This window comes from Anarhichas minor, unplaced genomic scaffold (genome assembly GCF_050575085.1).
Source record: "Anarhichas minor isolate MPS153535 unplaced genomic scaffold, ASM5057508v1 ptg000049l, whole genome shotgun sequence".
Taxonomy (NCBI): Eukaryota; Metazoa; Chordata; class Actinopteri; order Perciformes; family Anarhichadidae; genus Anarhichas; species Anarhichas minor.
This window is the reverse complement of record NW_027466495.1, coordinates 665,254-692,167: the sequence shown is the minus strand read 5'-3', so window position 1 is coordinate 692,167 and position 26,914 is coordinate 665,254. Positions and strand designations below refer to the sequence as shown.

Below are 26,914 nucleotides of genomic sequence, written 5' to 3'. Positions count from 1 at the left end.
CTTGCTTTCTTCTTGGGCTCAGCCAGAGGCAGCGTGTGTCACCAGTGTAAACAAATGCTCAACAACAGAAGTGCAGTTGTGCTGGATAAACAACGCTGTTGGCCATTTGAAGTTGCAGATAATGCCCTGTGAGATAAAGGTCAGGCCAGTTCAACTAGTTACTGTTCAGCCGTATTAAGCTATTAACTAAATAGTTGCACATTTAACACATGCCTTTAGGCTGAGAGGGGTTTTCAGTAGCTGGACAGGTTAAACATTGATCACTCTGTACATAAAGAGACCGATCACAGAGGCCTCTTTGTTGACCAATGTGCATCTTTTCCTTTTGGAGTTGAGTGTGACCTGCAGACGATTTGCCTCATGTTCATTCAAGTTGGATGCAAATAATTGGGTGTTGTCCCTAGAAATTAATGCAAGCCCAGGCTAGTGCCCTCTTGCACTTGTCTGGTTTTTGAAGCATCGGTTGGCTGCGAGAAAGAGCCAAGTGTGATTGCTGGCATTGTGGCTCTGCTAGTTTAGCGTAGATGTTCATTTTTCCCATGGTAGCTGACGGGGGAATGTAGAAGTTCTTCCCTGACTCATACCTGCTGGGCTGATAAGCAGAGGTATTTATTGACTGCACAACCCCATAGTAACAAATAAGAGTTAACCAAAGAAGAACTCGCTGTGTTTTAACTTTTTGTTTTTAAAGCAATAAGGAAGTTAAGAAAACGTTATTATCCTGATTATTGCACCTCTGACTCTGGATACTGCAATTGCTTAGATGTCAAAGATGTTAAAGAAATGCAAATAAAAAAGATAGTTAAGTTTAAAGAGAAAATGAAGCTCCAATCAGCTGTTCAGGAGCTGTCATACTGCTGTCAACACACAGCACAGCTTCAGCAGTTACATTAGTATTTTGTGAACAGGATCCAGTCCGACTGGTGCCCCAAAACCACACACAGGTTAGGTTTCCAGCGCTCTGTTTTTCACATTCCCTGCAGGATTGTTGCCTCTGAGGTTCAAAATGAATCACAACGCAGTGAACACTCACTGTGATTCACTGATACTGAATCCACTTGTTCACGCTCCTGAGGATCTTTTATGTCTGTTCCTCTTCCTTATGTGATTTTACTCTCTTTCGGGTAGAGAACTGCCTTCAAATGACACTACTTTCACGTTCTCTTGGTTATAAAAAGATGCAGGATAGTAAATGTGATCAGCAGAGAGTAAATACTTTGCCAGTAAGAGATTCCCTCTTAAAAGTTGGCACACAGCTAAAAGCAGAACAATCCACACCAAGGGCTTTTTGTCAGGTCTCCTTGGTAATCTAATAACAAGGCCAAGTGGGAGCAAAGTTACCATTAAATAGGCTGTTTAATGAGATGAGGAAGACCCAGATAGAGCACTGGTTCGTATTTGTGTCTTTTAGGTTCCCAGACTGGAAAACGCGATTGAGCGCTAAATTTCTGTTCTTGTCGTGATGTTTTAACAAGATTTAATGTCAGGAATTTAGATGTAAAACTGAACACGAAATACACTAAATGTCTCACAACTGTTGTGTAACCCTTTGACCCTCAAGGCAGGTCGGCCGGGTGATGCTGATGGACCAGGACACTCAGTGGCTGTACCAACTCCTGGCCGAGGTCCAGCTGGAGAAGTTCTACCTGCGCGTCAGAGATGGCCTCAACATCAGCCGCGCTGAGCACTTCAACTACGTCAAGGAGTCCGACCTGGAGCAAATAGGGATCAGCAAACCCGGTGAGCCAGATCGTCTCCTTTGGTCATCCTCACTGGGTACAAATCAATACAGTGTCTGTCTTATCGGACAAGCTCAGTAACTGATGGTTGGTTCAAGACGAAGAACTAGAGTTTGAATTACTTCTGGTACAAAAGCATTGTTTTCTGTTTACCCACAGTAGAGTGTTTGTCTTTGTTCTTTGGATTTACAGTAGTGATGGATTAATGGTCCTAAAAATAATGTTGGACAAAATACAATCATACCACAACGTCCACTTACTTGTTTATTCTGAACCTTTCAGCCACATCTCTTGTCATCAAATGCTCAGCGTAAAGTGATTCACTTTGTTTCATCAAAGCAATGCCATTTTGAGGATATATAGTTTAGATTTAGAGCTGCTATGAAAATGAGAAATTACTTTTCTATGGTCTTGGTGTGTTGCTCTTTTCTCCTTTTCAAAATGAATTAATCGTCCAATCCTTGCAGCTCTACCAGACAAAAGACAGTAAAAACCACAGAGCAGATCAAGCGAGATGTAATGTGTTTTACGAGTCAATCAGGTAGACTAACAGCAACTTCACTCCCCTCTTTCAATTCCAGTCCTGCCTCTTTTCAACTTCAATATGAAGTAGAGCAGCAGCAAATAATTATTTTCTTGACCAATTTATTTGTTGATTATTTTTTACAAATGTTATTATTATTTTTTTAGTCTATAAAATGACAGAAAATAGTGTAAATCATCCATCACAAATTTCCAGAGCTCAAGATTACATCTCTGTTGTCAAATTAATTTTCTGTTAATCAATAAGTTGATTAATTGAATATGCATATCAGCTGTTTTTATGAGGCTACACCTGCTCCAACATCCTGTTTGATGCAGAAATACTACAAACCATGAAAAGAATTTCGTTCACGAACACCATTTGTTAGTGTGGAGATTGTTGTTTACTACATATATATAAAAAAATACTATTTACTTTATATCTACAGGCTGTTTTGAAATCAAACAGATTTGTCATGTTGGATATAATTACATTATTTTTTTTCTCCTGCCAGCACAAAGAAGATTATGGGATGCCCTGAAACGCTACAAGACAAATTCCCGAGCACGGTCATGGATGCCCAAGGTCTGACGCATGTAGTGTATCAAAGTTGTTGTAAAGTTCATGCCTGTTGTGTGAGAGCGAAATGTAATCAGTAATAACTTTTATTCATTCATTGATGCACAAAGCCGGCCAGTGGTCGTGATCGGGATGGAGGGGAGCAGTGGAGCGGAGGCGGCCCGGGTCAGGAGGGCGGTAGCCGGGCTCAGGGACAGGAGGGCGGTAGCTGGGCTCTTCCAAGTCTGATCCAGGACAGCGAGCTGATTCTGGGAGAGAAGCTGGGCTCTGGGTCCTTTGGGGTGGTGAAGAGGGGAGAGTGGCACACGCCCACCGGCAGAGTGGTAAGGGACAGATTTGTAGAATTTCTTTTTGCATGTTTTTGGCATTTCTTGATGAATGATGCTTTATAAAACTAGCTGGTGAACACAGTGGAGCGTTTCGCAGATAAAAAGCCAGAGATTTACCTGAAGAGGTGGCGGAGACCAAAAAAGGAGCTAAAAGGAGAAACAGTCAACACTTCTTGTAGGTTTAAAGTCATGTGCAAATTCACATCACAACTTTCCTCTACTAGCCACCAATCATCAAGGAAAGGGTTTGGGATTCTCAACATGGCGTAGTCTCCGTATGAAAAACAGATGCTGGGGGTTTAGAGGCAGGATGGGGATTGAGCCTTTCTCTTTTCACTCCTCTCAGTTGCCTGTAGCAGTAAAGTCACTGAGGAGCAACATGTCCCGGCAGACGGACACACTGACAGACTTCCTCCAAGAGGTGACCACCATGCAGTCACTGGACCACCCCAACATCATCCGACTTTATGGCGTGGTGCTCACACAGCCCCTCAAGATGGTAAGATGTTTAAACATGGAGATAAAATGTGGATTCATTCAAACTAAGGTCTGTTCGGGAGCTTGAATACACAATGACCTATTTTCCATTCCTCTAGGTAACAGAGCTGGCTCCCTTGGGCTCAATGTACGACATCCTGCGCTCGCGTCAGTACGAGTACCCGCTGATACGCCTCTGGCTCTTCGCGTCCCAGATCGTGGCGGGTATGGACTACCTGGAGACGAGGAGATTCATCCACAGAGACTTGGCTGCGAGAAACATCCTGCTGGCGTCCAGGGAGATGGTAAAGATCGGGGACTTTGGCCTGATGAGAGGCCTGAGCCAAGAGATGGACCACTATGTGATGACGGCACACAAAAGGATCCCGTTTGCATGGTGAGGATTGTTGGGAAAATGGGTGGTGGAGGAGGAAATAATATTGAGCATTCTCACTAATTACGTCCGTCCACCTGTTTTTCTTGCAGGTGCGCTCCAGAGAGTCTCCGTGTCGGCACCTTCTCCCACTCCTCAGACGTGTGGATGTTCGGTGTCACCATGTGGGAGATGTTCAGCTTCTGTGAAGAGCCCTGGTTCGGCCTGTCAGGCAGACAGGTACAAGCATGCCAGCTCCACGCGAACGTTCACGTGATGCTTTTGGTGTTTGTATGCCAGTCAGCGTGTTTGTCTGCGTGTTTGGAATGTGTGTCCCCGCCCTGATGGAATTTGAGTTTGTGATATGCTCTGTGACTCAGAGTCTGTGTCTGTGGCATTCACTCTCTCCGATCCAGATTCTGTGGCGTGTGGAGAGGGAGGGTGAGCGCCTGGAGAAACCGCCGGATTGCCCCAAAGAACTGTACGGCGTCATGAGGAAGTGCTGGTCCTGCAATCCCCCGGACAGACCGAGCTTCGTCCAGCTCATAAAATTGGTGGCAGAGGTCTGCAACTCAATGTGAAGCGTTTAACGTCCCTGGGGATGAAGAATCTGTTACTTAAAATGCTGCTGGAAGTGCATGAGTTTTCAGTAGATCTTTGTTTTACTTTTCCTCACCTCTGTCTGCCTTTGCAGGCTAAACCAATGGAGGTGCAAGCAACAAGAGACTTTGATGAACCCAGAAAACTTGCACTTGTGGCCAACGACCTTGTGACCGTCATAGATCATGGGTGAGAGAAAGGAGGGTGGGACTAAAAGAGTAAAGGAAATACTTTGAACACAATGAGCCTTTGTTAAGATAAAACAGGGGTTTAAATCAGACTCTCAAAACCGCATTCCAGCCCTCATCTCATGGAGTCCTTGAACGCAAATTTGCTTTGTTTGATTGAACAAGTCTATCAGCTATGACACACTGTCTCACTGTTTGCAGCTTTTTTCATTCAGTAGCGTTTCAAGCAACAGAAAATACACCTACATCCATTAAAACTCAACTTAAAATAGATAGTTTCTTCCATAAGTCATGCATTGAAACCCCTCACTTAAATCTAAGTCACAAAGTGTTCAGTGCACTCTGCAACTCATTAAATATCATTAAAATTGACTCAATAAAGTGGTGTAAGAATATATAATTTACAATGAATAAATTATGTTGGTGTTATTAATGCAAAATAAAAAGTAAAATGCAAACACTGAAAGTCCGACAGTACTGTGGTACAGACTCATTCATTTATATTTTGCATTTTATTAATAAAACTAATCATAACATTGTTTGTTTTTAGCATTAAGTTTATTCTTGACCTTTGGGAATTGTATGTGTAAACTCAACTTACTGGCTTTTCAGAGCCGCGCATCTCACGGTCTTCTTTAGCAAACGTTTAACTTATTTCTCTTTCTCCTTTTAAAGCGAGACTAAATAACATTTGTCGTCTTTTTTTTTGTTTTGCTACTACAGACTCATTGGTCTGGTATGACCAGGAACATATGGTGGCTAATTCGCTGACTTCCCTACTTGTGCCAAAGTTACATCCCAGTCGTCTCACTTTAAACAAATTCAGCTATTTTACTAATTGACATTTCTTTCTCTCTCTCCGTGCAGTCTGGAGCTGAGTGAGTGGAGAGGCCAGAACCAGAATACGCTGGCAGTCGGCTGGTTCCCCGCGAGCTTCACTGTGCTGCCGCTCCCTCTTGCTGCCGTCGTTGCCACTGCAGGCAACCCCGGGCCCAACCCGGCTGTTGCCATCCCTTACATCTCAACCCCGCTGAATGGCAGCCTGCACCACACGGGGCACGGAGACATCAAACCTGACCGCTGCTGGGGAGCACCTGATAAGCTGGAGGAGTCAGTGACACCATGCATTCTATTTCTCTCCATCTTACTTAGGCTGTCTGCTGTGTTTGCGTCTTCTACAAAGATGTCAATATGGAGGGAAGCTCTTTTTTTTTTAGAGCACAACATTGTGTGCTGTCAGACTCTATCTAGGCTGAACTGAAAGTACCTTGTATTGGTTTGGTCAGTCTGCAGGGATAAAAATAAGCATGGCATGTCAGTAAAATGACTCGGGAAGAAAAGTTCACTGACGCAAATTTGAAGCAGTGAAGCTATCAGGCTCTCACACTGGCTCAAATAAAATAGGGATTTAGGGTAGGTGGGTGTCACTTTTATTGCCTTGTAGCCTTTGCAGCTGTTCTGCTCATGTAGTATTCAGAATACTACAAAGAAAAAAAGTTTCTTGTTGTGATTTTTCAAACTACATTTCCCATTTTTTTTTATTCTGCCTACATCAAGTAGAAAACCATATAAACTTCCATCTCAGGTTCCTGCGTCAATGTGTTTTATTGCAGAACTTTCACCTGCTGTCAGAGAATATAGTTTGTGAGCCGAGGCTGTCAAGCTAATGTGTTTACTGTTCTGATCTGTGCAGCGGTGGCAGCTGGAGGGCGGGCTCTGCCAGGGAGAAGGAGGGCTCCAATCTGCAGAAAATGGCAGGTAGGTAACTCAAAATAAAAGCAGCCGCAGACTGTAGCGAGTTAAGCTGTGAGATGTACTTTATATCCGGATCAACATCATGATATGACTAGATATCATCTGGGATTTTGAATATTAAATTCTTGTACTTAACATATCCTTGATGTTGTATTTTCCCGGTCAGGCTGCATTAAAGTAGACGATCACATCCTCATTACTTAATGATTTATTTATTTCATTCTCATCCTCATTAGCTTCCACAAAGTGGTTGCTGCCCCTCCTAAGGGCCACCAATGACTTTACCTTTCTCATAAATCATGTCACGCATCATTACTACATATTACACATTGCATTAAACCCTCAGATCTGTAAACAGTGACATTTAGTCAAAACTGCTCAGCTCCAGTAATAAGCTCTATAGCCTGTAGAAACATGGCTGCCACCCTTTTTTATCTTTTCATACTTTAATACATACATTTGTTTGTTATTTCTCAACACGTTCTATTCTAAAATGCTGTTTGTTATGAAGTTATTAAACAACAAGCCGCTACCTCTTTATGATTAATGTTGAATTGTGCATTAAAAAGGCCTGTCTGTGTCTTCAGGTATGTCTCAGAGCCTTGAGTCAGTTTTGAACGGACAGCGGCCCAGGTCTCACACAGTAGGGGTGTTCAGAGTGGATCAGAACGGCAGACTCATGCCCCCTGTGATGCCAGCTCGCAGTGCGCTGATGCAGAAGGACCCACGGCGGTTCAGCGAGGCCAGTATCACGCCGCCTCTCCGGCCGCCGCCCCCCAACCTGAAACGCTTGAACCTGAAACCCCCGAGGAGGCCAACGATCTACCCGGTCCCAGGCACCTCATGGCCTCCACAGTTGGTCCTGGCCCCTCCGGCGCAGGCGCAGCCTCCGCCTCACCCGCGTTACCCACCTCAGCAGGGCATCGGAGGCTCCAACCTGGCTAAAATGGCCCACATGGCACGCTCAACCCCGCAGCTGGATGAGCTCACGGACAACAGAGAGAGAGATCGAGAGAGGGAGCGAGTCAGAGATCGAGATAAGGCTCATGCGCAGAACACAAGAGAGAATCTCACCACACAGGTAACACGACTGATTTATAATCTTTTGGCGTCTTCTGTGTAAAAAGTTGTTCAATGGATCACAAGTACAAGCGTTGTCGGTCTTGCTTTGCCCAGATCATGGAGGCGGTTCATGGGGTGACCATTGAAGAGGTTCACGCTGCACTTCAACGGAATGACTGGAACCCAGTGCGAGCTGAACAACAACTCAAGGTCAGACCATGAAATGACGACATTTAAAAGTTTAGTTGTGTATTTCATTTAGATAAATAGAGCAAATCTACAATGTGTCACCAAGTTGGAATTGGATGCTCACCTTTAATGTAGACTAACCTTATGTATACTAATGTCTGCTTCTTTTCAAGTGTGACTTTAATCAATTAGAAATACGGAATTCGACATTCATATTTTTGACATTTTGCAGACATTTTTAATATGTGATTTTGTAACAACTTGCAATTAAAAACTGAAGCATGTTGCACTCCAGGACATGCCCTCAACAATGATTTCACAGCAGGTGCTTTGCATTTGAATGCTGATGGGAACACCTGCACAGAGGTGCAACTTACCTGAATGTTTCAGCACTCAGAAAGCAAACAAACCATCTTTCTTTGTCCGTCTTGTTCTCCATGAATGCTTGAGGTGTTAATGGGTATACGTATCTCAAAATGTTTGTATTTTTGCCTTTTTCAGTTGGAGCAGCTGTACTTGCTGAGCCTCTGCTCCAGAGAAGACTGTCTGAAGATCCTCTCCAGACACCAGTGGAACCTGCAGCTGGCCAGCAGCTACCTGATGCGATGGTCACGAGAGGAGCGGCCCCCAGTTACTACAGAAAGACGAGTCTGAAGGGATTTTCTCGCTGATTTTTTTTACCTTTATTCATTCATAAATGGTTGACTTTTTCAGCTACAATTCTAGCACTGGAAGCTGCCAAACACAACTATGGGAACAGGAATTTCGCAAAGACTACTTTTTTGTATTTGTAATGAGATGCTGTTCAGCGCATTTTGTGCATCTTGCAAATATTTTTTGTATCTTAATGCATTTGTATATATTGTATGAGAAATGATTGTTTATTGAATAAATGTGATTATCTGGTTTAAATGCTGAGCTGCTGTATCTTGTAGAACACACTGATGGGAACACTTTAGAAGGAACTTTGTGTCGTGTTCAAGCGCATGCTGGTCTTCAGAAAGAGTGAGTGTCTTAATTGAATTTCTGTTTTAAGACGGATGTCATTGACTCTGCTCAGTCAACCCAGTCACTCAGACCCTTGATACGCAGTATTCTGTTGGTCATTACCATGTGACTTCCATGTGTGAAAACTGTGTACACAGACTTACTTGTGGTCGTAAACTGTACAACCAGACACTGAATTTCAGAGTCTTGAATAGTAAGAACCATAGGATTACAAATTATGGGTGGACGATTAAAGCTTGAGTCATGTCCCAGGAGCATGGATAGACATGTGCAGACATGCTCCCTTAAATACTATGCCTGTATTTCCCACATTCTTCCAGAGGATGGAGCCGTTTCATATTCAATGTGTGATATGAGAGGTTTTTTTTTCTCCTTTTGTTGCCTCTGAAGTAGGGCACGGATGAAGTCTTTAGGTAGATAAAGGAAGCTGATAATGACACCAATAAAGTGCATGTTGTGTTGAGAAAGTTACCCAGTAACTAAAAAGCAGAGTTTTACTTGAACTGGACTTTGGCTGACGTTGTTGCTTTCCCTTTTGAAGCACAGATCATTTTTTCCAAGTGAAACCAGATGTTCCACATTCAGACTTTAGGTGTCCCAAGAACACAGACAACACTATACAACTATAGAAACATAGCATTCGTTTTATTTCTGAAGTACAGGGTATTTTTTTTTATTCTGACAGACAAAAAAAAAAGAAAAGAAAAGTGCTTTGAATGATCATCAAACTGACACAATGAACAAATAATTCCAATAAATGTACTGTACAACCTTTGGCCATGCTTTCTTAACCTGAGGTCAGACTACACAGAGGCTGATGGTAGTATTTACACTATATAAGACACATTCAGTTACTGACAGAGAGAGCTGTGATCTGCATTCGAGAGCACTAGTGGCAACGAAGCCTCACAAGAGGCACACCCATGTCTCACGAGAACGATGCTGAACAAATGCAGAGCAGAGAGCTGCATTCAAGAGCAATTCGGAGCATTTGCAAACATAAACCTGACATTTTTCTTTTAATCCATTCTAACGCACAGCGATCAGACCATATTTCACAAGTTCACATTCAGGTCTCTTCCTGCTGCACAAAATGACAGAAAGTCAATGTGTTTTCGTATGTTCGTACTTGACTAACCTCAATTTCTGCTTTTTATTTTCTTCACAGATTACACGATCTCTCTCCTTTATCATGACAGTGGCACATGTTGAAGGCAGTGGCATCTCGAGCAACTGGAGGGCGAGGTTTGTCAGGGACGCCCCTCTCAATGGTAACCACTAAACCACAGAGGGAGCATGAGAGCATTTACACTGTAGCCTGTGCTACAGCATTGTTAGATCATGTACACAAAACTTTTAAGACAGACGGTTTCGAGGAATAGAGAGGTCGCCGAGTGGTAGAGAAAGAGCACTTTGGTAAATACCATCGACTAAAAGACGTTCCCCCTCCTCTCGCTAACACAACCACCACTTCCCTATAAGCCCTAAATAATGGCAGCCTGTTTACAATGGCTGATTTATGTAAAAAGGTTGTATATAAAGCTTTTGTTAATGCATGAGATTAAAAGTCTACAGCCACGCTAGCAGCTCTGCGAGGCGGTTTTTAGTGCTTTGAGCTAAATGCTAACAAGCAGATGTCCAGCAGGTAGGTTAACATGCAAACAATGTTAGTTTAACTTGTTTGCGTGCAAAAATGTGTTACCACTCAAACAACATTAATATTAATTAGCACTAGACTAGATGTCAGATGGCGGTAACGTCCACATCGAGTAGATAAAACTACAGACTGTATGGAATGTAAGGAACATTGGCAACGTGGCAGCCGGTATCAGTCACTGAGTGTAAAAAACAATCCATGGCAGGCATCTGGAATCAAGAGTTCATGAGCTCAATTTGGTCGGTGTGTATAAAATGATCCTGGTGCAAATCACCATTTTGGCTGGAATCTGGTGAAGGAAGGATTGGAAAAAAAAATAAGTACACAAACAGAGATTGCATAACTGGCACTCGCTCTCATGCAGTTGCTTTCTCCTCAGTTATGAAAACACCGTGCTGCGCTGGTTGGCCTCCCCGACCTTCTCGAAGAACATGAAATCCTGCAAAGTGGCAACAAAGAAGGAAATCAATTCATCCCCTTATAAGGCTGAGGCAGAAAGTACAGTATACACAAAATAAAATTGTTGTTATTCAAAGATTGGGGGGGGGGGGGGGGGGAGAAAGAAGAATATGGTCTTACTATGAGGAAGCAGGCTCCCATGAGCACAGCTTTCAGCTTCACATCCAAGTCCAGCGGGAACTGGATGCCAAAGTTGTCCGTGTCTGTGAAGACTTCCTTCAAAAGGCCGCTCCACTGCTTGCTGATGCGACCAATGGACTTGTCGTCATCTTTGCCCTTCAGCTGCAGAGCAATAAGAGCAACAATGTCCATAAGATGCTTTATTAAGTATACTATGGACTTATCATGTTGAGGCGTTTCCAGAAGGGGGGGGGGGGGGGGGGGTATCGACCTTCTTCTAACACCACGATCCTCTGACCTCACCTCAAAGTTGACGTCTCCACAGCAGTTGCAGGCAAAGCAGGGCCCATCCAGTCTCAGCACGGTCTCCTTGTTGGGTCCCTGGATGGAAAACTTCGGCAGGCAAGGGTGCCAGTCCTGTTTGACGTAGCCTATGGTGGTGCCCGGCGGTGACTGGACCTCCATCTGTGGGCCACACATACATAATTATATACACACTAACGTGCCACAAGACTAGAAAGTTTTCCCTGAGAGCTTAAAATCTGCCCTCATCCCCTGACAGCTTTTAAATAAAGCATCACGGGGTTATTAGCATGTGACACGGGACAGCAGGGATGATAATTGAACCTCTGACGGCTCCATTGTGGCACCACATAACAAAAGGTAATAGATATCACATGGCTCCTGTCTGGCCAGTAAACAGAACTGCAGTATGTGAGCGTGTAGCAGCATGGCTTTGGGCCAATGGGAACCTACTGAAGCCAGACTGCAAGCGATAGATTAAAGAGAGAAAGAGAGCGGTCTCAGAGGTAGAGCGATGGCAGAGGTTCGGGGGAGTCCAGGAGATAGCTTGGGCGGCGGACAAAGAGCCATTCATAGTCCTAACAAACCCCCTGCCTGAGCAGACTGGTGCACAAAGACATCGAAGCGCCGCTCAGCAGCTCGTCAGTAACACAGGGCGAAGGGAGGAAAGGCAGAAGCCGCTAAACATGAGCTGTGAGGCTGCAGATGTTTCAGCTGATAGGACCAAGTAAGTTTCATCAGCGCTATTAGCTGCTAACTCTTAGCTGGAGTGAAAACATGCACGCAAATCACCACTTCAAAATCCTGTTTTTTTTTTGCATACTTTTAGTGGTATCCAGACATGCAAATAGTTTTAGCTTTACTGTCCATCTCAACAACAACAACAACATTGCCTGCCAGAAACAACAACCCCGTTACACTCTGCAGCAACAGTTTTCTTAAGGACTATTTGTTAAGTAGAAAATAGTTCTTGTTAAAACTCATCATCCAGAGTAACTGGGACATTGTTTCTGGACAGACACGTTGCTGATGAATCTCCCAAAATTAAATTTGTGCTGCGAGCACAAATCTCAGAGACAGATACCTCAAAATCTGGACATATAGGACCCAGAACGAGGTCTTTAAAAGGGTTCTCCTTGGTTGTTTAGCTTAATTTCCAAAAGGAAACCTCAAAAATGATTATTGCTACGTCTAAACCAGTAAGCTGAAATATGAATCAACTCCTCCAGCAACTCATAGTTCATTCTCCATCGCAAACTCTTCAGACAATCAATATGGTTAAATATTAACAACCTCAAAAATGGAACACGTTATCACAGTGCTTATCCAACAGCAGAGTGAGAACTCGATTTAGGGCTGAATGAACTATTGAATTGGCACAATATTGGTCTTGGTGAGTTAAATCAATATAATATAAGGCTATTAAAAACGCTTTTGACACACACACACACACACACACACACACACACACACACAGACCTCTTGCAGGCAGCAGGGACACCAGCAGGAGACGCAGCGGAAAGGCCGTATGAGACGGATGACCTCCCTGTCCATGTTGTCCTTGATCTTCATGTCGAAGCTGCGCAGCGAGCCACAGCAGTTCCTGGTGCAGCAGTCGTTCTTCTCTTTGGCCTTGTAGATCTTTTGGCCCAGACTGTTCTTTATCTCGTACTGGTTGTTGGTCTCAAAGCCAATGAATGCTGGGCGGGAGGAAGGAAAACGGTTGGGAAACGGTGAATAACAAAGTGTAGATAAGCAAAGAATTTATGATTTATATTGGAGAGGTTTAAAGCTCACTGGTGCACCAAAACCTGACAAAAAAAATGCTGCGGCTGGTTATTTGCGGTTTACAAAGTGGAGATGTGACTTGATGAACATGTCTCACCCTCTAGGAGTTCCACTTTTTGATGGATCAGGATCTGGTCGATCTAAAAACCACAAGAGGAAGAGTTAACAGTTCATCACTGCACAATATACCCAACCTCAAGTCTGGAAGTCTTGTTCCTCTTACAACAAGAGGAACAGATGGAACCGCGAAGGGATCATTTCAATTGTTTGCAATGCAAAGCTACTTAATCCGTGAACTACCATGAAACCACAGACCATCTCAATGCTAGCTGCTGTGATTTAAATTCAGCTCTAGAGAAGTGCAATAAACTAAGCAGTACAAGTACAAACATTGTACATCTATTACAGTAACAAGTAATTGTAGTTACATGAATCTCTGTCTATATCTTATGGTTCTTTTTACATAAAAAAAAACATGTGAAAGATCTGAAAACAGGCGGCGCAGCGTCACCGGAGTCCGTGGGTTATGAAAGATCTTTCTGTGATTTCTCTATCCTACCTGTGTGAGGTACTCGAGCCCCGGTGGGACCCCAACGGCAACCGCAGCTGGAGCCGGCGAGATCCCTCCATGGGGGGCGCCATACTCCGGTGCAGGGACCGGGCCTGGGCCGACGGCACCGGGCTGATACATGACAGGAGCTGGGCCTGCATTGTAGCCCATGTTGAAGCCTACTGGAGGAGCTTGACTGGGGTCTCCGTACCCGCCCGGAGCAGCTGGATAAGGGGCTACGGAGTGGCCTGGGTAAACTGGGGGAAAACAAACAATCACGTCAGTTTAAACATGATCGCGTGCAGCTCTGTTCTTTTATTTGAATAACACTGTTCATTATAAAGGCTGCACACACAGAGTTTCTTCACTGTACAAACTGGAAGCCATCCAGCTTAACCTTAATGAAACATAATAACATAACGCATAAAAACATAACTCAACTCAAACAAAGAAACATATAAAACCCATATAATAATTTATATTTAACACACAAAAACACAATACAAGCATTAAAAACATAAAGCTGTGTAAGGAGCTGAGGTGCAGGGTAATTGGAGGAGTGTACCACTCCCTCAGGAGAGCATTGGGATCAGGTGTGGGGAGAGACACACCTGGAGCTGATCTCATCAAGGAGATGAAGGTGAAGAAGAGAATCTGATCGGGGGAGATCATGCTGCTGGAGGAGCAGGGTCGCTCCTCCCTAAGATCTCCAGGGTTGGAGAGAATTAAGACCGGTCGGCTAGCGGCCCGGCTGAAAAGGTTTAGTTTGTTTAGTTTTGTGATAGAGCTCTGCATCTCAGGAATCGTGATCAAATGTCTCCAAGTTCTAACCTTCCAATAACATAAAAAGAATAGAATAATGTAGAGTCAGACAAACATTCAGGTCATCGTTGCACGACAGTGGCTAGACGGACGATGTCATGATCTGTTTGCGGCTGACAGCAGCTGCTCTGTGCTCGTAAGTGTGTGAGAAGAGTGGATCATCCTGCTTTTCCCTGCTGGGACAGCAGAGCCAATAAGCTACTTATTACCCCGAGCCCCAGAGGAGAATGGAAGCACTTACAAGGGAGCAAACATAAAGCCGATACTGGGCTATGCTACACAGCAATAGCCCTGGTGGTCTTCTCTTGTTTTTCCTCATGTTTCATGATAAATACGCTCTTTAAAAAGAGCTTTTTAAACAAAAGAAGTCTGATAACAGTCTTTATTTGGGCTTGAATTCAACAAATACAGACTCTAATCTGACCAGAGCAAACTAGCCTAATCAGTGAGGTTTTCAACGGGCAGTTTTACAGCAGTGACTCCAGTTACAGTGGCAGTCTGGATGCTTCATATCAGTCTTGATTAACATACATTTGTTTCTGATTGTTTGATGTCTAAGCATCTTCAATACATGTTTTTTTTTTTTTTTAAAGCCAACGGCGACTATGTTTGGTCCAAGAGAGTCTGAAGCTATTAGAGAATACTGAATTACTCACTCAATACACGGTCCTTCACACGTAGGTTACTATAGACACAAAGAAAAGAGATGGCAATCTAAAGGAAGTGGGTGCACCAGAGAAGTGCTTGAGGCTGTAATAAAGTGGAACCTGACTGTCATGTGCTCACTTACTAACAGATGTTTATCTCCTGGACACAGTTATCTCATTTTAGAGTCACCTTGATGATGTTGCTCAGTGTTTTTTAACCATTAGGCTGACTATGCTTGCCTGCGTGTTCTTTGTCTTGTGAACCGAGTGTGCAAAGACCTTTTCTTGTATTAGCGCACTTCTTGTGAGCTGTACTCTTATCTGTAACGAGCATAAAACGGAAATGAGAAGTCATTTTTTCGGGCAAAAAAAAAAAAAAAGATCTCAAATGTGAGAATCTTCCGTTTTATATTCATGTGAATTGAACACGTTTGGGATGTGAACTGTAGTTTGAACAAAACAAGCGATGGAGATTTGTGTTTTCTGTCTCTGGATGAGGGATTCTGTGTTTATTTCTTGTATTTTTTCCAATCCCCTCTGCTCAGGACACTCATTTGTGTGTGCACTTAAATGTAATTTTGTTTCATAACTGACCAAACTATTTTTTGTTGGTGCGGCGGGAAAGTCCACCAACAACCGGCTAAACAGGTTCAAGAGGTAATCAGACCGCGTCATAGTGAGATCATTCTTGCTCAAGGTCGTGGGCGTGTTAAATCCCCAAAAACAAATATGGATTAAAGTTAGAAAGACTTTCTATCAAGCTTCTCAAGTCAAATTGAGGATGTGAGTAATGTGTTCCGTGAACTTTGAGGCGTGTTGTTGCTCCACCTCTTTCCACATTCCTTCCTCTGCTTGCAGGAAACAAAAGCCCAATATAAAAACCAGTGTTCGCAGGAAGACGGCCCTCATTTCCACAGACAGGCCTGAACAGCCACACCTTTCACTTCCTAAACTGCTCTTTTCCAACCAGAGGGAGGAGTTTGCTGAACCAATGTGAACTAAACAGAAGTGTTTTCACCCCAAGTTTCATGTAAAGATCACCACCTGGGGAAGTACAGCGTTTCTCAATCGGAGGAATCCAGGTGCTGGACAAGCACTCCACTCCACAATGATCTCAGGGAACAGGAATGTCTCATGGAAACTTTGAGATCCAACAACCAAATCATTTCAACACTGGCAGCACAATATAACATAAGAGAAAAGGCCAATGAAGAAGTGTTGAAGCAATTAAATTACACTGGTATGAAATATCAGAAGATACACTCACCACCAGGGCTTCTTTTCATTGTCTGTTTTTAAAAAATCAAATCAAAGATGGAAATCTGAAAGAAATGTAGTTATTTTTTCCTCTTTGCTGGTTGTTGCATTAAGCCGCTTACCAGGAGCAGACATGGCGAGCAGCTGGATGAAACTCTTCTGGGGACTGAGTCAAAGGAGGTCGCACTTGAGTCCACTCTCAGGATCTCTACGGGGGGGCCGGGAGAGGGGGAGGGGTTGGCACAGAAACAGCAGGTTCAGATGAGTTCCAGTTTCTCTATAGTCACGTGTCCTGTTTGTCACCACAACACAGGGGTTTAAAAAAGGTATTATGTGGTGTTCCCGTTCCCAGCATGAGCAAACCCGAAACAAGACAAGACTTTTGTTCTGTCAGGATTCAAGAGACTGATACTGTGCAGGAGCGGAGTATCGTTTGCATAAAAAAAAAAAAAAAGTGAACAATTTGCATTGGGCACATTTACAGCAACCAAGTCCTAGTCCACAAGTCCGGTCAGTGATACAGTGGAAACTAAAAAGGCAGCAAATAGCTCCCTTGTTCTCCGTGTTTGAGAGCAAACATGCACGAGAACAACAGTGGGTGTGGCGTGTTTTAGCAAAGGAAATGGGGTCTGTGGTCATTTATTTGTTTCCACTGGATAATCTGTTACTCCACTTCACTTCATCTTTTCTACCATTACTATTAGAAAGTACGTGATTGAATCCGTATGCGCGGATAAATCAACTTGACGCGAAGCTAATCAAGTAACCAGTATATGATTTGTCTAATTAAACAATTATTTCCCCACATGACCAACCTACTCAGCCCTCTCCTCGGACTGCTTTCTCAACTCTGTCTCACGCACGCAACGTCCGGTAAAAACTTGATAAAACATGTAAACACAGGAATCTCACCTCCCTGGCAGCTGCTTTCTTCTCGAGGTCCCACGAGTGTAATCAAATTAATTGAAAGTTGAGGGGGAGGGGGGGAGGCGGGAGATGGTTCCACGCACGGAGTCAAGAAGGCGCTTTTTCTTCCTAACCTGTTTTATCGTCACTGCCCTGTTGCTGCGCTCGTCCCTCCCATAAATACTTACGGTATCCTCCTCCCCCTTATATGACCTTTATGGAGGCTTCCGTGTTCTGCACGGATTCGCGTATAGTTGTGCGGAAACGGGAAACTATGTCGTATCTATCTTCCACAGGGCTTCTGCCTCTTCTGTCACTGACCTGAAATGTGAACGTGTTGTGTTTATCAGTGCCAGTCGCAGTGGAGGGAGCGATACTCGGGTTTATGTCCTCGCACCAACCACTAGAGGGCGCTAATGCCTCGGTAATGACATGCACGCGCTGTCAGAACACTCAACTGAAAAACTACATTAAATACAGAAAACAGTGGTAATACTAACGTTAGTCAGTATCCATAGTATTTTAGAAGTGTATTCACTTCACTTATTTTGCACTACTGACTAACATTACAGCTAAATGTAATTGAACAAACTACAATAATCTAATAAGAATATTAAACCGAAATTAGCTAAAGTTAACTAAACTATTGAACTGACACCCGGCCATGTTTCCTCTCGCTGTTGTAAATTAAACAGCATCAAACCTGAATAAACTAAGCTATACTTTAAACTATATCTAAAGTGCATACAATTAAATTAAGTTTAGAATGGCATTAAAGCTGCACTGACTAATGTATAAATATTAACACTGAGTCAAGTGAATATGTGAAATGTGAAAGTGGTTAGCATTAGCAATAAACTAACAGAAATTATCATCTCACTGAAACTTTTTAGCAACTTGAACCCACAACTAAAAGTAAGTTAATATGAAGAAAGTCAAAAGTATATGCTAGCAGCCAACTAGACCTTAGCTAGACACAAACAAAGCCCTCAGGACACTGAATATTGAACTTGTCATGTGTATATGCTTTAAATTGACTTAACATTTGCCTATTTCATGTTATAAGTTTATAATGTATTTTGTAGTACAGTTTTGTATTTATTACCTGAGCCAATATATTTAGGTATGTTCTGGTTTCTAACACAGGTGGAACTAATAACATGATGACTGCATCTTGTTTTAGGCCTTTCAGGACCACATGCTGGCTCACATCGTTAATGCTATTCGTTTCACCTGTGCTTTTCCTGCTATTGCAATTCTGTCATTTATTTCCCAGTTTATCTCCACCAACGTTAACCTTATGTAATCCTTTTTGTTCAGTTCATGCGTCTGTCTGTCTGTCCGTGAACACAAAAACAAATGGCTGAATTCACATTCCATTTCTGGACAAATACAATCTGACAAACGTTTTGTTTACGATTTACATTTTTCCCCCATGTTAATCGTTTCTAAGGCTGCTCACATTTGTGGAGGGAGCAGTCTTTGCTGAGTCTATATTTGGCACGCCTGATACTTATAGGGCACTGGACCAGGGCGGGGTGTGAGATTCAGCACACACACACACACACACACACACTTAACAGTAAATCATGTACACAAACAAAGATAGTGGATGAAGCACTTTCATGTTACTATGCTATTCTTGAGGACCTTTACACCTTCTCACAATTAATGTACCATTTAAAACCATAAAAGTTGTCTATTTGAATTTTTTTTAAAGTCTAAAAATCCTGAAGAGATGAGAAAAGCAACACCTCTCTCATGTTTGTACGCTAAATATGAAGCTACAGCCAGTTATCTTAGCTTAACAACAGGAAGTCACTGCTCTAGACCAAGAAATAGTCCGCTACATAACGCCCCATAAAACCACTACTCGTCATTTGTACATTTAGATTGTTAAGGTTTATGAGTAAGCTAAAGAGATGCTGGTGGATTTTGTTGCCTTTGGAGAGAGCCACGCTAGCTGTTTCCAGTCTAAATGCTGCTGTAGTTTCATGTTCACCCTACAGACATTGTTGAGAGTGGTTTCAATCTTCTCAACTAACTCTAAATAAGCATAACTCCCAAAATGTCAAACGTTCCCAAAACTATTGTCAAGATATAGTACACTTTTAAATTTAATTAAATACTGTATATCACTTAGAATACTTCAACGAGACACCTGAAATTAATTTGAGTAAACTTATGCCAAGTTGTCCTGGAATCCAATTAACTTAACTCAAATCTTTACCTGACCTAAACCAGATCCTGATGTCCCCGTTTTGAAGGCCTACCCTTCAGTTTACATCTTCAGGAGGACATTTGGTCCTGTATTGCAATAATACAACACACACACACACACCCCGCCAGAGGCTACTAATGAGGCCTGTCCCTGATAATGAAGGTAATCAGTGCGGCCTATCTGGCCTCTGCCCCTGCTGACATGCTGCCAGCCTTGCCTTGGTTTATTTATACACGCCTGATCTATCAGCACTAGCTCTATGTTTGGTGGGCCTCGGTGTCCCAGAATAGAAATAATGAGGACAGGGCAGGAAAAGTGAAAACGTGTCCGAATGCGCATAGCTCAGAGTGGACCCCCCACCCCACAGCCGGCCAATCTCTCCATCCGTCCCTGCGTCTCTGTCTCCTTTCTGTTTTGTTTTCTGCAGACAGAGGCAGCAGGCGGGCGGGTGGAGAGAGTTGTGTGTGGTCTGGATTGGGTGGCAATCGGCCGGTGAAGTCAGGCGAAGCAAGTTTTCCAGATGACCACACACACTGGGATAGGCCCACTATCTCTGATCGCTCTGTCTCTGGGCTTCTCTTTTAAACCCAAAGACATTGCATTAATGCAGGAGTGTTGGATAAAGTGGTTAGTTGATCAACTTGAATTTTGACGATTAACTGTTTATGAATTATATTGTTTATTAGATTTAAATGCCAAATAGTCACTTGCTCTCCTTCAGTTTTATGGTTGTTGGTAAATAGTTAAAATATGTCATTTTCAGCTCTTATATATTTTTTGAATGCCAAATGTCGTTGAGACATTAATTAGTTAAAAAATATATATAATAATGGTATATGTATATGTATGTACGTGTGTCGAGGCATGTTGTCAGCACCTAAAATCTCTTAAGAGAGACCTTAGAGGTTTGACACTAATGATGACAATACCAGGCGGCAAGGCGGCAGATCTAATTGGCATGTCTGAAGTCACATAGTCTCACACACACACACACACACACACACACACACACACACACTCTCTCTTAGCCTAAACAGCCACTGATGCCAGTCCCATAATATAAACCCACCCATCGATGCATGGCTACAAATACTCTCCTCACTGGTCAACAGCTCATAAGACACAGACCTGCACCCATCTTTGAGGACAGAACTCCACAGAGAAAACAAAAGATTTAAGGTGAGCTTGTTGCTTTTTAAAAAATTAAATTGCTAGTGTGTTCACCGTTTCTGACTGTGGCCGTCCTACTCTGTGCAGATGCTTTGCTCCACATGTGTGCTACCTTTCCTGGCTCTTTACATGCTGCCAGAGGAGACAGCTTCTGCTGTATTGCCAAGCAGATACAGAGACAAAAGGGTAAACCTTTTACATACATTTTTGTCACCTTTTGGACAACTCAAATACCTGCAAGCATGCAATCCTATGCAGTCTATTTGTCTACTTATAATGTGATTGTTGTCCACAGGAAGTGAACTGGCTGGACCAAGAGCTCTTCCCCCACCTGCATGAGCGCACAGACCAGGGAGACCTCTCTGTGGGTGACGCTGGGGAGATGGACCGGGATGTGGACATGCGCCCCCCTCATTCAGAGACTTTCCTCGCCCCAACAGGGCACCTTTCTCTCCAAAGGAAGAGCCAGAACCAGAACTGCCGTAAAGCCAACGAAAAGAGGTGAGGAGAAGATGAGAAACCTCATTGTACTTTGAACGGCTTTGAACTTGTGTGAAGCACGTTTGTAGTCACACATCCTGAAATGTATGCAGAGAAAAAGCTTTACAAAATGTGGTTTGTGTCTAATGGACAAACCAGGGTAATTGGAAATGTACTTAACTCACAACATAAGTAATTTAAATAACTTGTATGTCAACAATCATCTAAATCAACGATAGAATCAGAGCTTCTTTATTTGATGTATGATTAATGTGAAGACATTTCTACATTCTGCTTCCTGTAATTATGTTTTTTCTTCTTTTAAATAAATTAAGTGTAAAGTTTAATATTGTTTTTGGAACGTGTGCTACAGAGTGATTGTATATTATGAAAGGTATAAATTGTTCATCGTCAGTCACTGCATGTGAAATTAAGTGACCTGGACTGCTGTGTCTACAGGAGGAAGGTCGCTCCTCTGGACTCCATCAGCAGCTTTCAAATGTCCAGTTTCCGAAAGCGAAAGGTGAGTTACTAGAGAAAACCGCTGTGGGAAAACTGTTCATTGATCTAGATTAGGTCGTTAAATGTTACAATTTCTAAAGCAGACTTGACTGTCCTGGTCTATTTACCGCTGCAATTCTTGGATTACTTATATTTCACATTATTTGCTCAGGTTTTCCATGACATTAGTATTACAATGGTTTTTAGCGTCGATAAGTTGTAAAGACGCTGCTCTTAAAACACTGATCATTTGTACGTTTGTGTTTCAGGATGAAGCCGACATAACAGAGGAATAACACGAGGAATAAAACGCAACTTCGACAATTGAGCTCCTCATATTTCCTCAGTGCCAAACCATGTGTGAACTCTGTATTTTACATTCCGTATTTATTCCTTAATTAACTCACTGCCATATTAACGAGTGACATGCCGGTCGACTTGCTCCCTCTAGTGGTAGAAGATGCAAACATGACAAACACTGCTGTGTGCAAACATCTAATTAAATGTGTCAAATTAACCGTTTTCAAATGTCTGTTCCTTTAATACAAATGATTAAAAATAACCAGCGTTATGTTCCCAAAGACTTTTATTTTTCAAGCTACAATTAAAGAAAACAATATCAGACTGCAGAAAATATAGATTTTGCTTGGGTATTTTCTCTCTTCACTTTCACATATGTACAGTTGTCAAAGAACAGGATATGTACACAGAATTGAAGTTGTAGAGAGAGTGCAACTGCTACTGGAGAACAAGACTCTCCCACCAACAAAAGAAAAAGCACATGGTAAAACCAAACAACATAAACAAACGCCGCGACCTACGCGGCGTCAACTTATTTTCTGTACACTACAACTTTGTTCTCGATGTGAGACAATCTTATGTCCATTCTCTGATGCGGGGCGCATCCCTAATCCCGCTCCTCAGAAAGCTAAGAAATAAACAATTACATGAAACAGAAAAAAACAAACAAATATTTTACAACCATTCTTAAACGAGCCTCAGATCTTGTAAAGCACTGCCAAACCATCCCGTCTCACAGCAACGTTACGCCCTCAGATGAGTTTTTAAAACAATGGAAAAACTAAAACCACACATGAAACAGAAACATCAAAATTTAACAGCTTCCAATGTCAATGTTGTTCATGGTAAATGGCCATCATTGATTAACAAGCCAGACAGGAAGAAACATTAAGCGCTCAATCATGAATGTACACAGCTACATGCCAAGTACAGATTTCAATCAGCCGCAGCCCATCGTATCCCAAATACCACCCATATATGCAGAGGGATGGTATTTGGGTTCATATTTTAAAAAGTGCACTGCTGCAAGACTCGTCTGTGTGCAATTTGAAAATGTAGCAATTTAGATACAAAATAATAAATGAATAAAAGTTGATTCTGTGAATTTGAAGACCACTTTTTCTTGGGGCGTGAAATCTCTACATTTGAAAAGTTCAGTGATCATCACTGACAACCAAAACCAAAAAACACCAACTCAAAAATAAAATCGCCAAAATACAATCAAATAGAAAACGAGCTCCTCATCCGACATTGTGCCATACTTCTAAACAAATAAGAGGGGTGACATCGTCCATCTCTTACGCTATTCATTTCTGCCAATGTGTAAAACTTGCATTGATTGGAAGTTGAAAGGAAATGGCTTCAAACGGAAAATTGTACTTCGAAAGGGAAATCTTCACTGATTTGTCAACAACCTCGAGAAATAATTTACAACTCAAAGTTCACCTACAGTGGATACGAGATTAAATGTGAAAGTTTATGTGCACATCACCAGCACAGTGTACAACAAAAAAGCCAATTAATTAGTAACAAATAAGTGAGTCTCCATTGTTACTGTTGCCTTCTGTCCAGTTCTTCACAGTAGCCAAAGAAAAATGAAGGAAGAAACGTAAAAGAAACCGTGAGGGATAAATAAGAATGGTTGTGATTGTCAAAAAAGAAATCCTACAAACTGACAAAACCGTTGCCATCCACGTGATAATTTAGGCTGTTTTGGCTGTAGGCATCAAAGCAAACGAGTGTCAAAGAGGACAGCAAAAACAGGGCGGGTGCTCCTCGTCCCTCCCGTCCTCTGCGGGTCTACGGGTCTTTTTTGTGTCCAGACCGCCGCAAGTCCCTGCACTTGTGGCAGTAAAAGATGTCTGGAACGTTGGACTTCTTGATCTTTGCACACGACAAGTGCACCCAAATGCCGCACTGGTTGCACTCGATCATTGGCCGCCCTGCAAATGGCTTCCCACAGTAACAGGTGATCAAGTCCCACGAATCATCCCCTGTGTTGATAAAGAGAACAGAGGTATGAGGTATTGTAGCTGGGGAAAAATAAAAAGGAGTCAATCACATTGAGGAAAAAGTTGTTTTGGAATCAAACATTCGATTATTAGATGCAGGCCAAAGATGATCTTAATACATTTGTTAAAGCATGTTATACCTGACTCCACCATAATGTCTTCATCAGCGATCCAGGTCTCCCCCTCACTGGAGCTCATCTCTGCTTCCCTCATGGACTCGTCGGGCTGCATCTTCCCCAAGCCCTGCATGCTCGGGGTGGAGCCCCCGTGTTCCGTCAGCTCCTCCCTGGCGGGTCGTACCTCTGTGTGTGCATGCTGAGCCTCAGAGTCTGTCTCACTTTGAGCAGTGGAGCTTTTGAGCTTCTTAGGCTTTGGCTGTTTTGAGTTTTTGCTGCGTTTGATGCGGGCTCTTTTCTCGCCTTCGCTACTGCCGCTGTCTGCCGCCGTCATGCCGGAACCCAGCGATAGCTTTTTCAGTTTTTTGTCCTTCTTGCGCTCGGCCTTAGAGCTGGCCTGGCTCTCGTACAGGGAGTCTTTAAGGCGCATCTTGTCCAGCAGAGTGCTGTCAGAGTGCATGCGGCGAATACTTTTGCCCTTATTTGCCCGAGCTTTGCGAACAAACGTATGGATGGTGTGGATGTCGGAGCTCCCGTCTGGCCAAGTATTGCCGGTGGAGCTGCTGCCTCCACCACCTCCATCTGCTGACAACCCTGAACTGTGTGCAGAGCTGGATGATGTTGGGGACCATGAATTTTCCTGCAAGGCAACAAGAAAAAGCATTTTTAGTATTTTCTTAACAACCAGAGCAAGGCAGGCAATAAGTCCTTTTTAATATCCACAGTGACATTCATAGCAGCTTACCTCTTTTGGACTGGGGATGTAACCAGCATACGCCAGGACAAAGCTGCAGAACTTGTTGAAGTCCTCAACCGTCCTCTTTTTCCGCTCTGGGGGCTACAGAAAGCACAAGCCTTAGTTTAAGAACTTGCAGCTAATATACAAAAAGCTACTGAACGTTCTACTCAAAGCAACATTGCAAAGTACTCACCAATGGTTCCGTTTTGCACGATAACAGTGAATCTAGCGGAGAAGAAAAACAAGTCTGTAAGTCACAAGTGAACCAGTCTTGAAGCGCTTATTATTTTCTGTTTATACACCAAGACCCAAGAACTCTGTTGCCTAGGGGTGCGATGAGACACATGTGGACCAACGCTAGCATTAGCCTGCTAACACATATCAATAACTTAATCAGTTATTAGTGATGGTAAGCGGGTGGAGCATATTAAAGAGTTGTTTAGTTACGTTAAATTGACCGACAGAGGTATCGGATAGAGCAGAAATGAAGCAAACCACTCATCGGATATAACACTAGTTGAGTCCAGTTGGTCTGCCAGCAACCGCAACCGGTGTCACTTGATCACCATCTGAACTTCACACAGTCTGGACATTTCTGCATTAAGTTAATGTCACCGCTAAATCACATGGCTGCTTTTCTAAAGAGGGGTAGCTCAGTTTGTTGGCTGCAAAGCTTTAAACTAGTCTTTTTGTCTTGTCTAGAGATGCTACCTGCTAACGTTAGCTGACACTTGGAGGAGAAGCTAAACGCACGTTATGGGGTTAGCAGAGATAAATGCAATCAGGGTTATACAACTAGTGAGTTTCTTAATTATGTTTAACGAGTTGCATTTAAACTCGATATTGCTTACGGGTCATTTTGATTAAGAGTTAACTTATGCTAACAATCAGACACTCGGTCAGCTAGCTAATCACGCTGGCTTTTTTTGAAATGGAAGTGGGAGGCTTATTAGCAATGTTAGCTTGGTGTTAGCAAGGTGTAACGTATAATCGGTTTCAACTCATGCAAAATAAACAGCTTTTCGTGGATGACAGGTGGTACAATTTACCTAAAAACATACAAGGTGTTGAGTGTTTTCTGTCCAGATATTCGCGTTTAACGTTGAGCTCGATGGATCGGCGCGTTAATCAACTAGCTAGCATAACTGTGCAACACATACGTTTACATTAGCGTTAAGTCAACTACATTAATCGAAATAAAAACACACTTTATCACAACTTTCATGGCATTTTGACGACAAAGCACAAGTTGGTGTGTTATTAATACAATATACGCAACCAAACGTAACACTTACGATAGACATAACTTACGTTAGCATAGCTTCTCTTAATGGCCGCGAAATACAACATATTTAAACAGTGAAAATAATAACATCCCGTGGGAACAGTTTGTTTAATATCTCACAGGCTAATACTGGGGAAACATACCTTGGTGCTCGGACATTATGTCAAGCATTGTCGCCTCACCGAGCAGGCCTCGATCCACGAAGCAGAAGCACCAGGCGAGCTAGCCTGTAGCGGCCGTCGCGCTGTGCTTCCCCCGGCGTGGCTGCACCTACCGCCGGGGAACTTTAGCAGCAACAAGCCGCGGAAGACCGAAGAGACTCTTCCTCAGAAACACTTCACTGTGGGTCGTAGTAGTGATATTCCCTCCCTGGGGATCCACGTTAACGTAGCACCAAGCAAACCGCCTCTGAACTGTATACTAACGTTATTAGCCTACAAAATACTAATTCCTCTATCGCTTAACGAGCAAAATCTCCCTTTTATTCGTCACTACATTTATATAACCCTTCGTATTAAAGTGTAGCAAAATCGTAAAAAAAATCCTTAGACTTAATATAGGTCCGTAATGCGAACTTCTCCGATGAAGTTTTTTTTCGTATCTTCAATGTAGGCAACACAAAACGACTGGAGTTTTGACTTTACTCCGCACGGTCTTCTCCGTGCGCGGCAGAAACCTTCTTGAGGCTGCCAGCGCAGTGTTTCCCGCGGGGAATGGTGGGTAACGTAGTTAATTGTGAAGTCATTCACCCGGACCATA

General features: G+C 42.9%; 3 protein-coding genes across 6 annotated transcripts; 1 reads left to right on the top strand and 2 right to left on the bottom strand.

The window, feature by feature from the left end:
- Window positions 1-1,577: 1,577 nt before the first annotated feature.
- On the top strand, window positions 1,578-8,468 carry tnk1 (tyrosine kinase, non-receptor, 1). The gene is made up of 13 exons (XM_076112299.1): window positions 1,578-1,740; window positions 2,777-2,847; window positions 2,952-3,164; window positions 3,517-3,669; window positions 3,767-4,044; window positions 4,134-4,260; window positions 4,437-4,583; window positions 4,715-4,809; window positions 5,676-5,918; window positions 6,502-6,566; window positions 7,151-7,644; window positions 7,740-7,835; window positions 8,316-8,468. Exons 1-13 carry the CDS (start codon window positions 1,578-1,580, stop codon window positions 8,466-8,468), a joined length of 2,298 nt encoding a protein of 765 aa, XP_075968414.1.
- A 978-nt stretch (window positions 8,469-9,446) lies between these two features.
- On the bottom strand, window positions 9,447-17,651 carry LOC142971700 (phospholipid scramblase 2-like). 4 transcript variants are annotated; one of them, XM_076112324.1, is made up of 8 exons: window positions 17,338-17,651; window positions 16,548-16,633; window positions 13,709-13,956; window positions 13,247-13,289; window positions 12,841-13,061; window positions 11,362-11,523; window positions 11,059-11,220; window positions 9,447-10,918 (listed from the first exon to the last, which is right to left on the bottom strand). In XM_076112324.1, the coding sequence occupies exons 2-8, from the start codon at window positions 16,558-16,560 to the stop codon at window positions 10,859-10,861; spliced, it is 909 nt and encodes a 302-aa protein (XP_075968439.1). In that variant the 5' UTR covers window positions 16,561-16,633; window positions 17,338-17,651; the 3' UTR covers window positions 9,447-10,858. The 4 variants fall into 4 exon arrangements, with proteins under 4 accessions (XP_075968439.1, XP_075968440.1, XP_075968438.1 ...); XM_076112325.1 differs by lacking the exon at window positions 17,338-17,651 and adding an exon at window positions 15,178-15,206 and having other exon boundaries at window positions 16,548-16,605; XM_076112323.1 differs by lacking the exon at window positions 17,338-17,651 and having other exon boundaries at window positions 16,436-16,576.
- Window positions 17,652-22,271: 4,620 nt separating this feature from the next.
- phf23b (PHD finger protein 23b) lies at window positions 22,272-26,840 on the bottom strand. The gene is made up of 5 exons (XM_076112326.1): window positions 26,299-26,840; window positions 25,064-25,095; window positions 24,877-24,969; window positions 24,156-24,771; window positions 22,272-23,997 (listed from the first exon to the last, which is right to left on the bottom strand). The coding sequence occupies exons 1-5, from the start codon at window positions 26,324-26,326 to the stop codon at window positions 23,804-23,806; spliced, it is 963 nt and encodes a 320-aa protein (XP_075968441.1). The 5' UTR covers window positions 26,327-26,840; the 3' UTR covers window positions 22,272-23,803.
- Window positions 26,841-26,914: the final 74 nt, after the last annotated feature.

Excerpts from the sequence above, each read along its gene's own strand:
- tnk1 (XM_076112299.1), top strand. The coding sequence starts at position 1,578 with ATGCTGATGGACCAGGACACTCAGTGGCTGTACCAACTCCTGGCCGAG. Across the intron at positions 2,848-2,951 it reads CACGGTCATGGATGCCCAAG|CCGGCCAGTGGTCGTGATCG; the intron begins GTCTGACGCATG and ends TGATGCACAAAG. Across the intron at positions 7,836-8,315 it reads GAGCTGAACAACAACTCAAG|TTGGAGCAGCTGTACTTGCT; the intron begins GTCAGACCATGA and ends TGCCTTTTTCAG.
- LOC142971700 (XM_076112322.1), bottom strand. The coding sequence starts at position 14,494 with ATGCAGAGCTCTATCACAAAACTAAACAAACTAAACCTTTTCAGCCGG. Across the intron at positions 13,957-14,310 it reads CTTGATGAGATCAGCTCCAG|TTTACCCAGGCCACTCCGTA; the intron begins GTGTGTCTCTCC and ends GTTTTCCCCCAG. Across the intron at positions 10,919-11,058 it reads TGGGAGCCTGCTTCCTCATA|GATTTCATGTTCTTCGAGAA; the intron begins GTAAGACCATAT and ends GCCACTTTGCAG.
- phf23b (XM_076112326.1), bottom strand. The coding sequence starts at position 26,326 with ATGCTTGACATAATGTCCGAGCACCAAG. Across the intron at positions 24,970-25,063 it reads CGTGCAAAACGGAACCATTG|CCCCCAGAGCGGAAAAAGAG; the intron begins GTGAGTACTTTG and ends TGCTTTCTGTAG. Across the intron at positions 24,772-24,876 it reads ACATCCCCAGTCCAAAAGAG|GAAAATTCATGGTCCCCAAC; the intron begins GTAAGCTGCTAT and ends GTTGCCTTGCAG.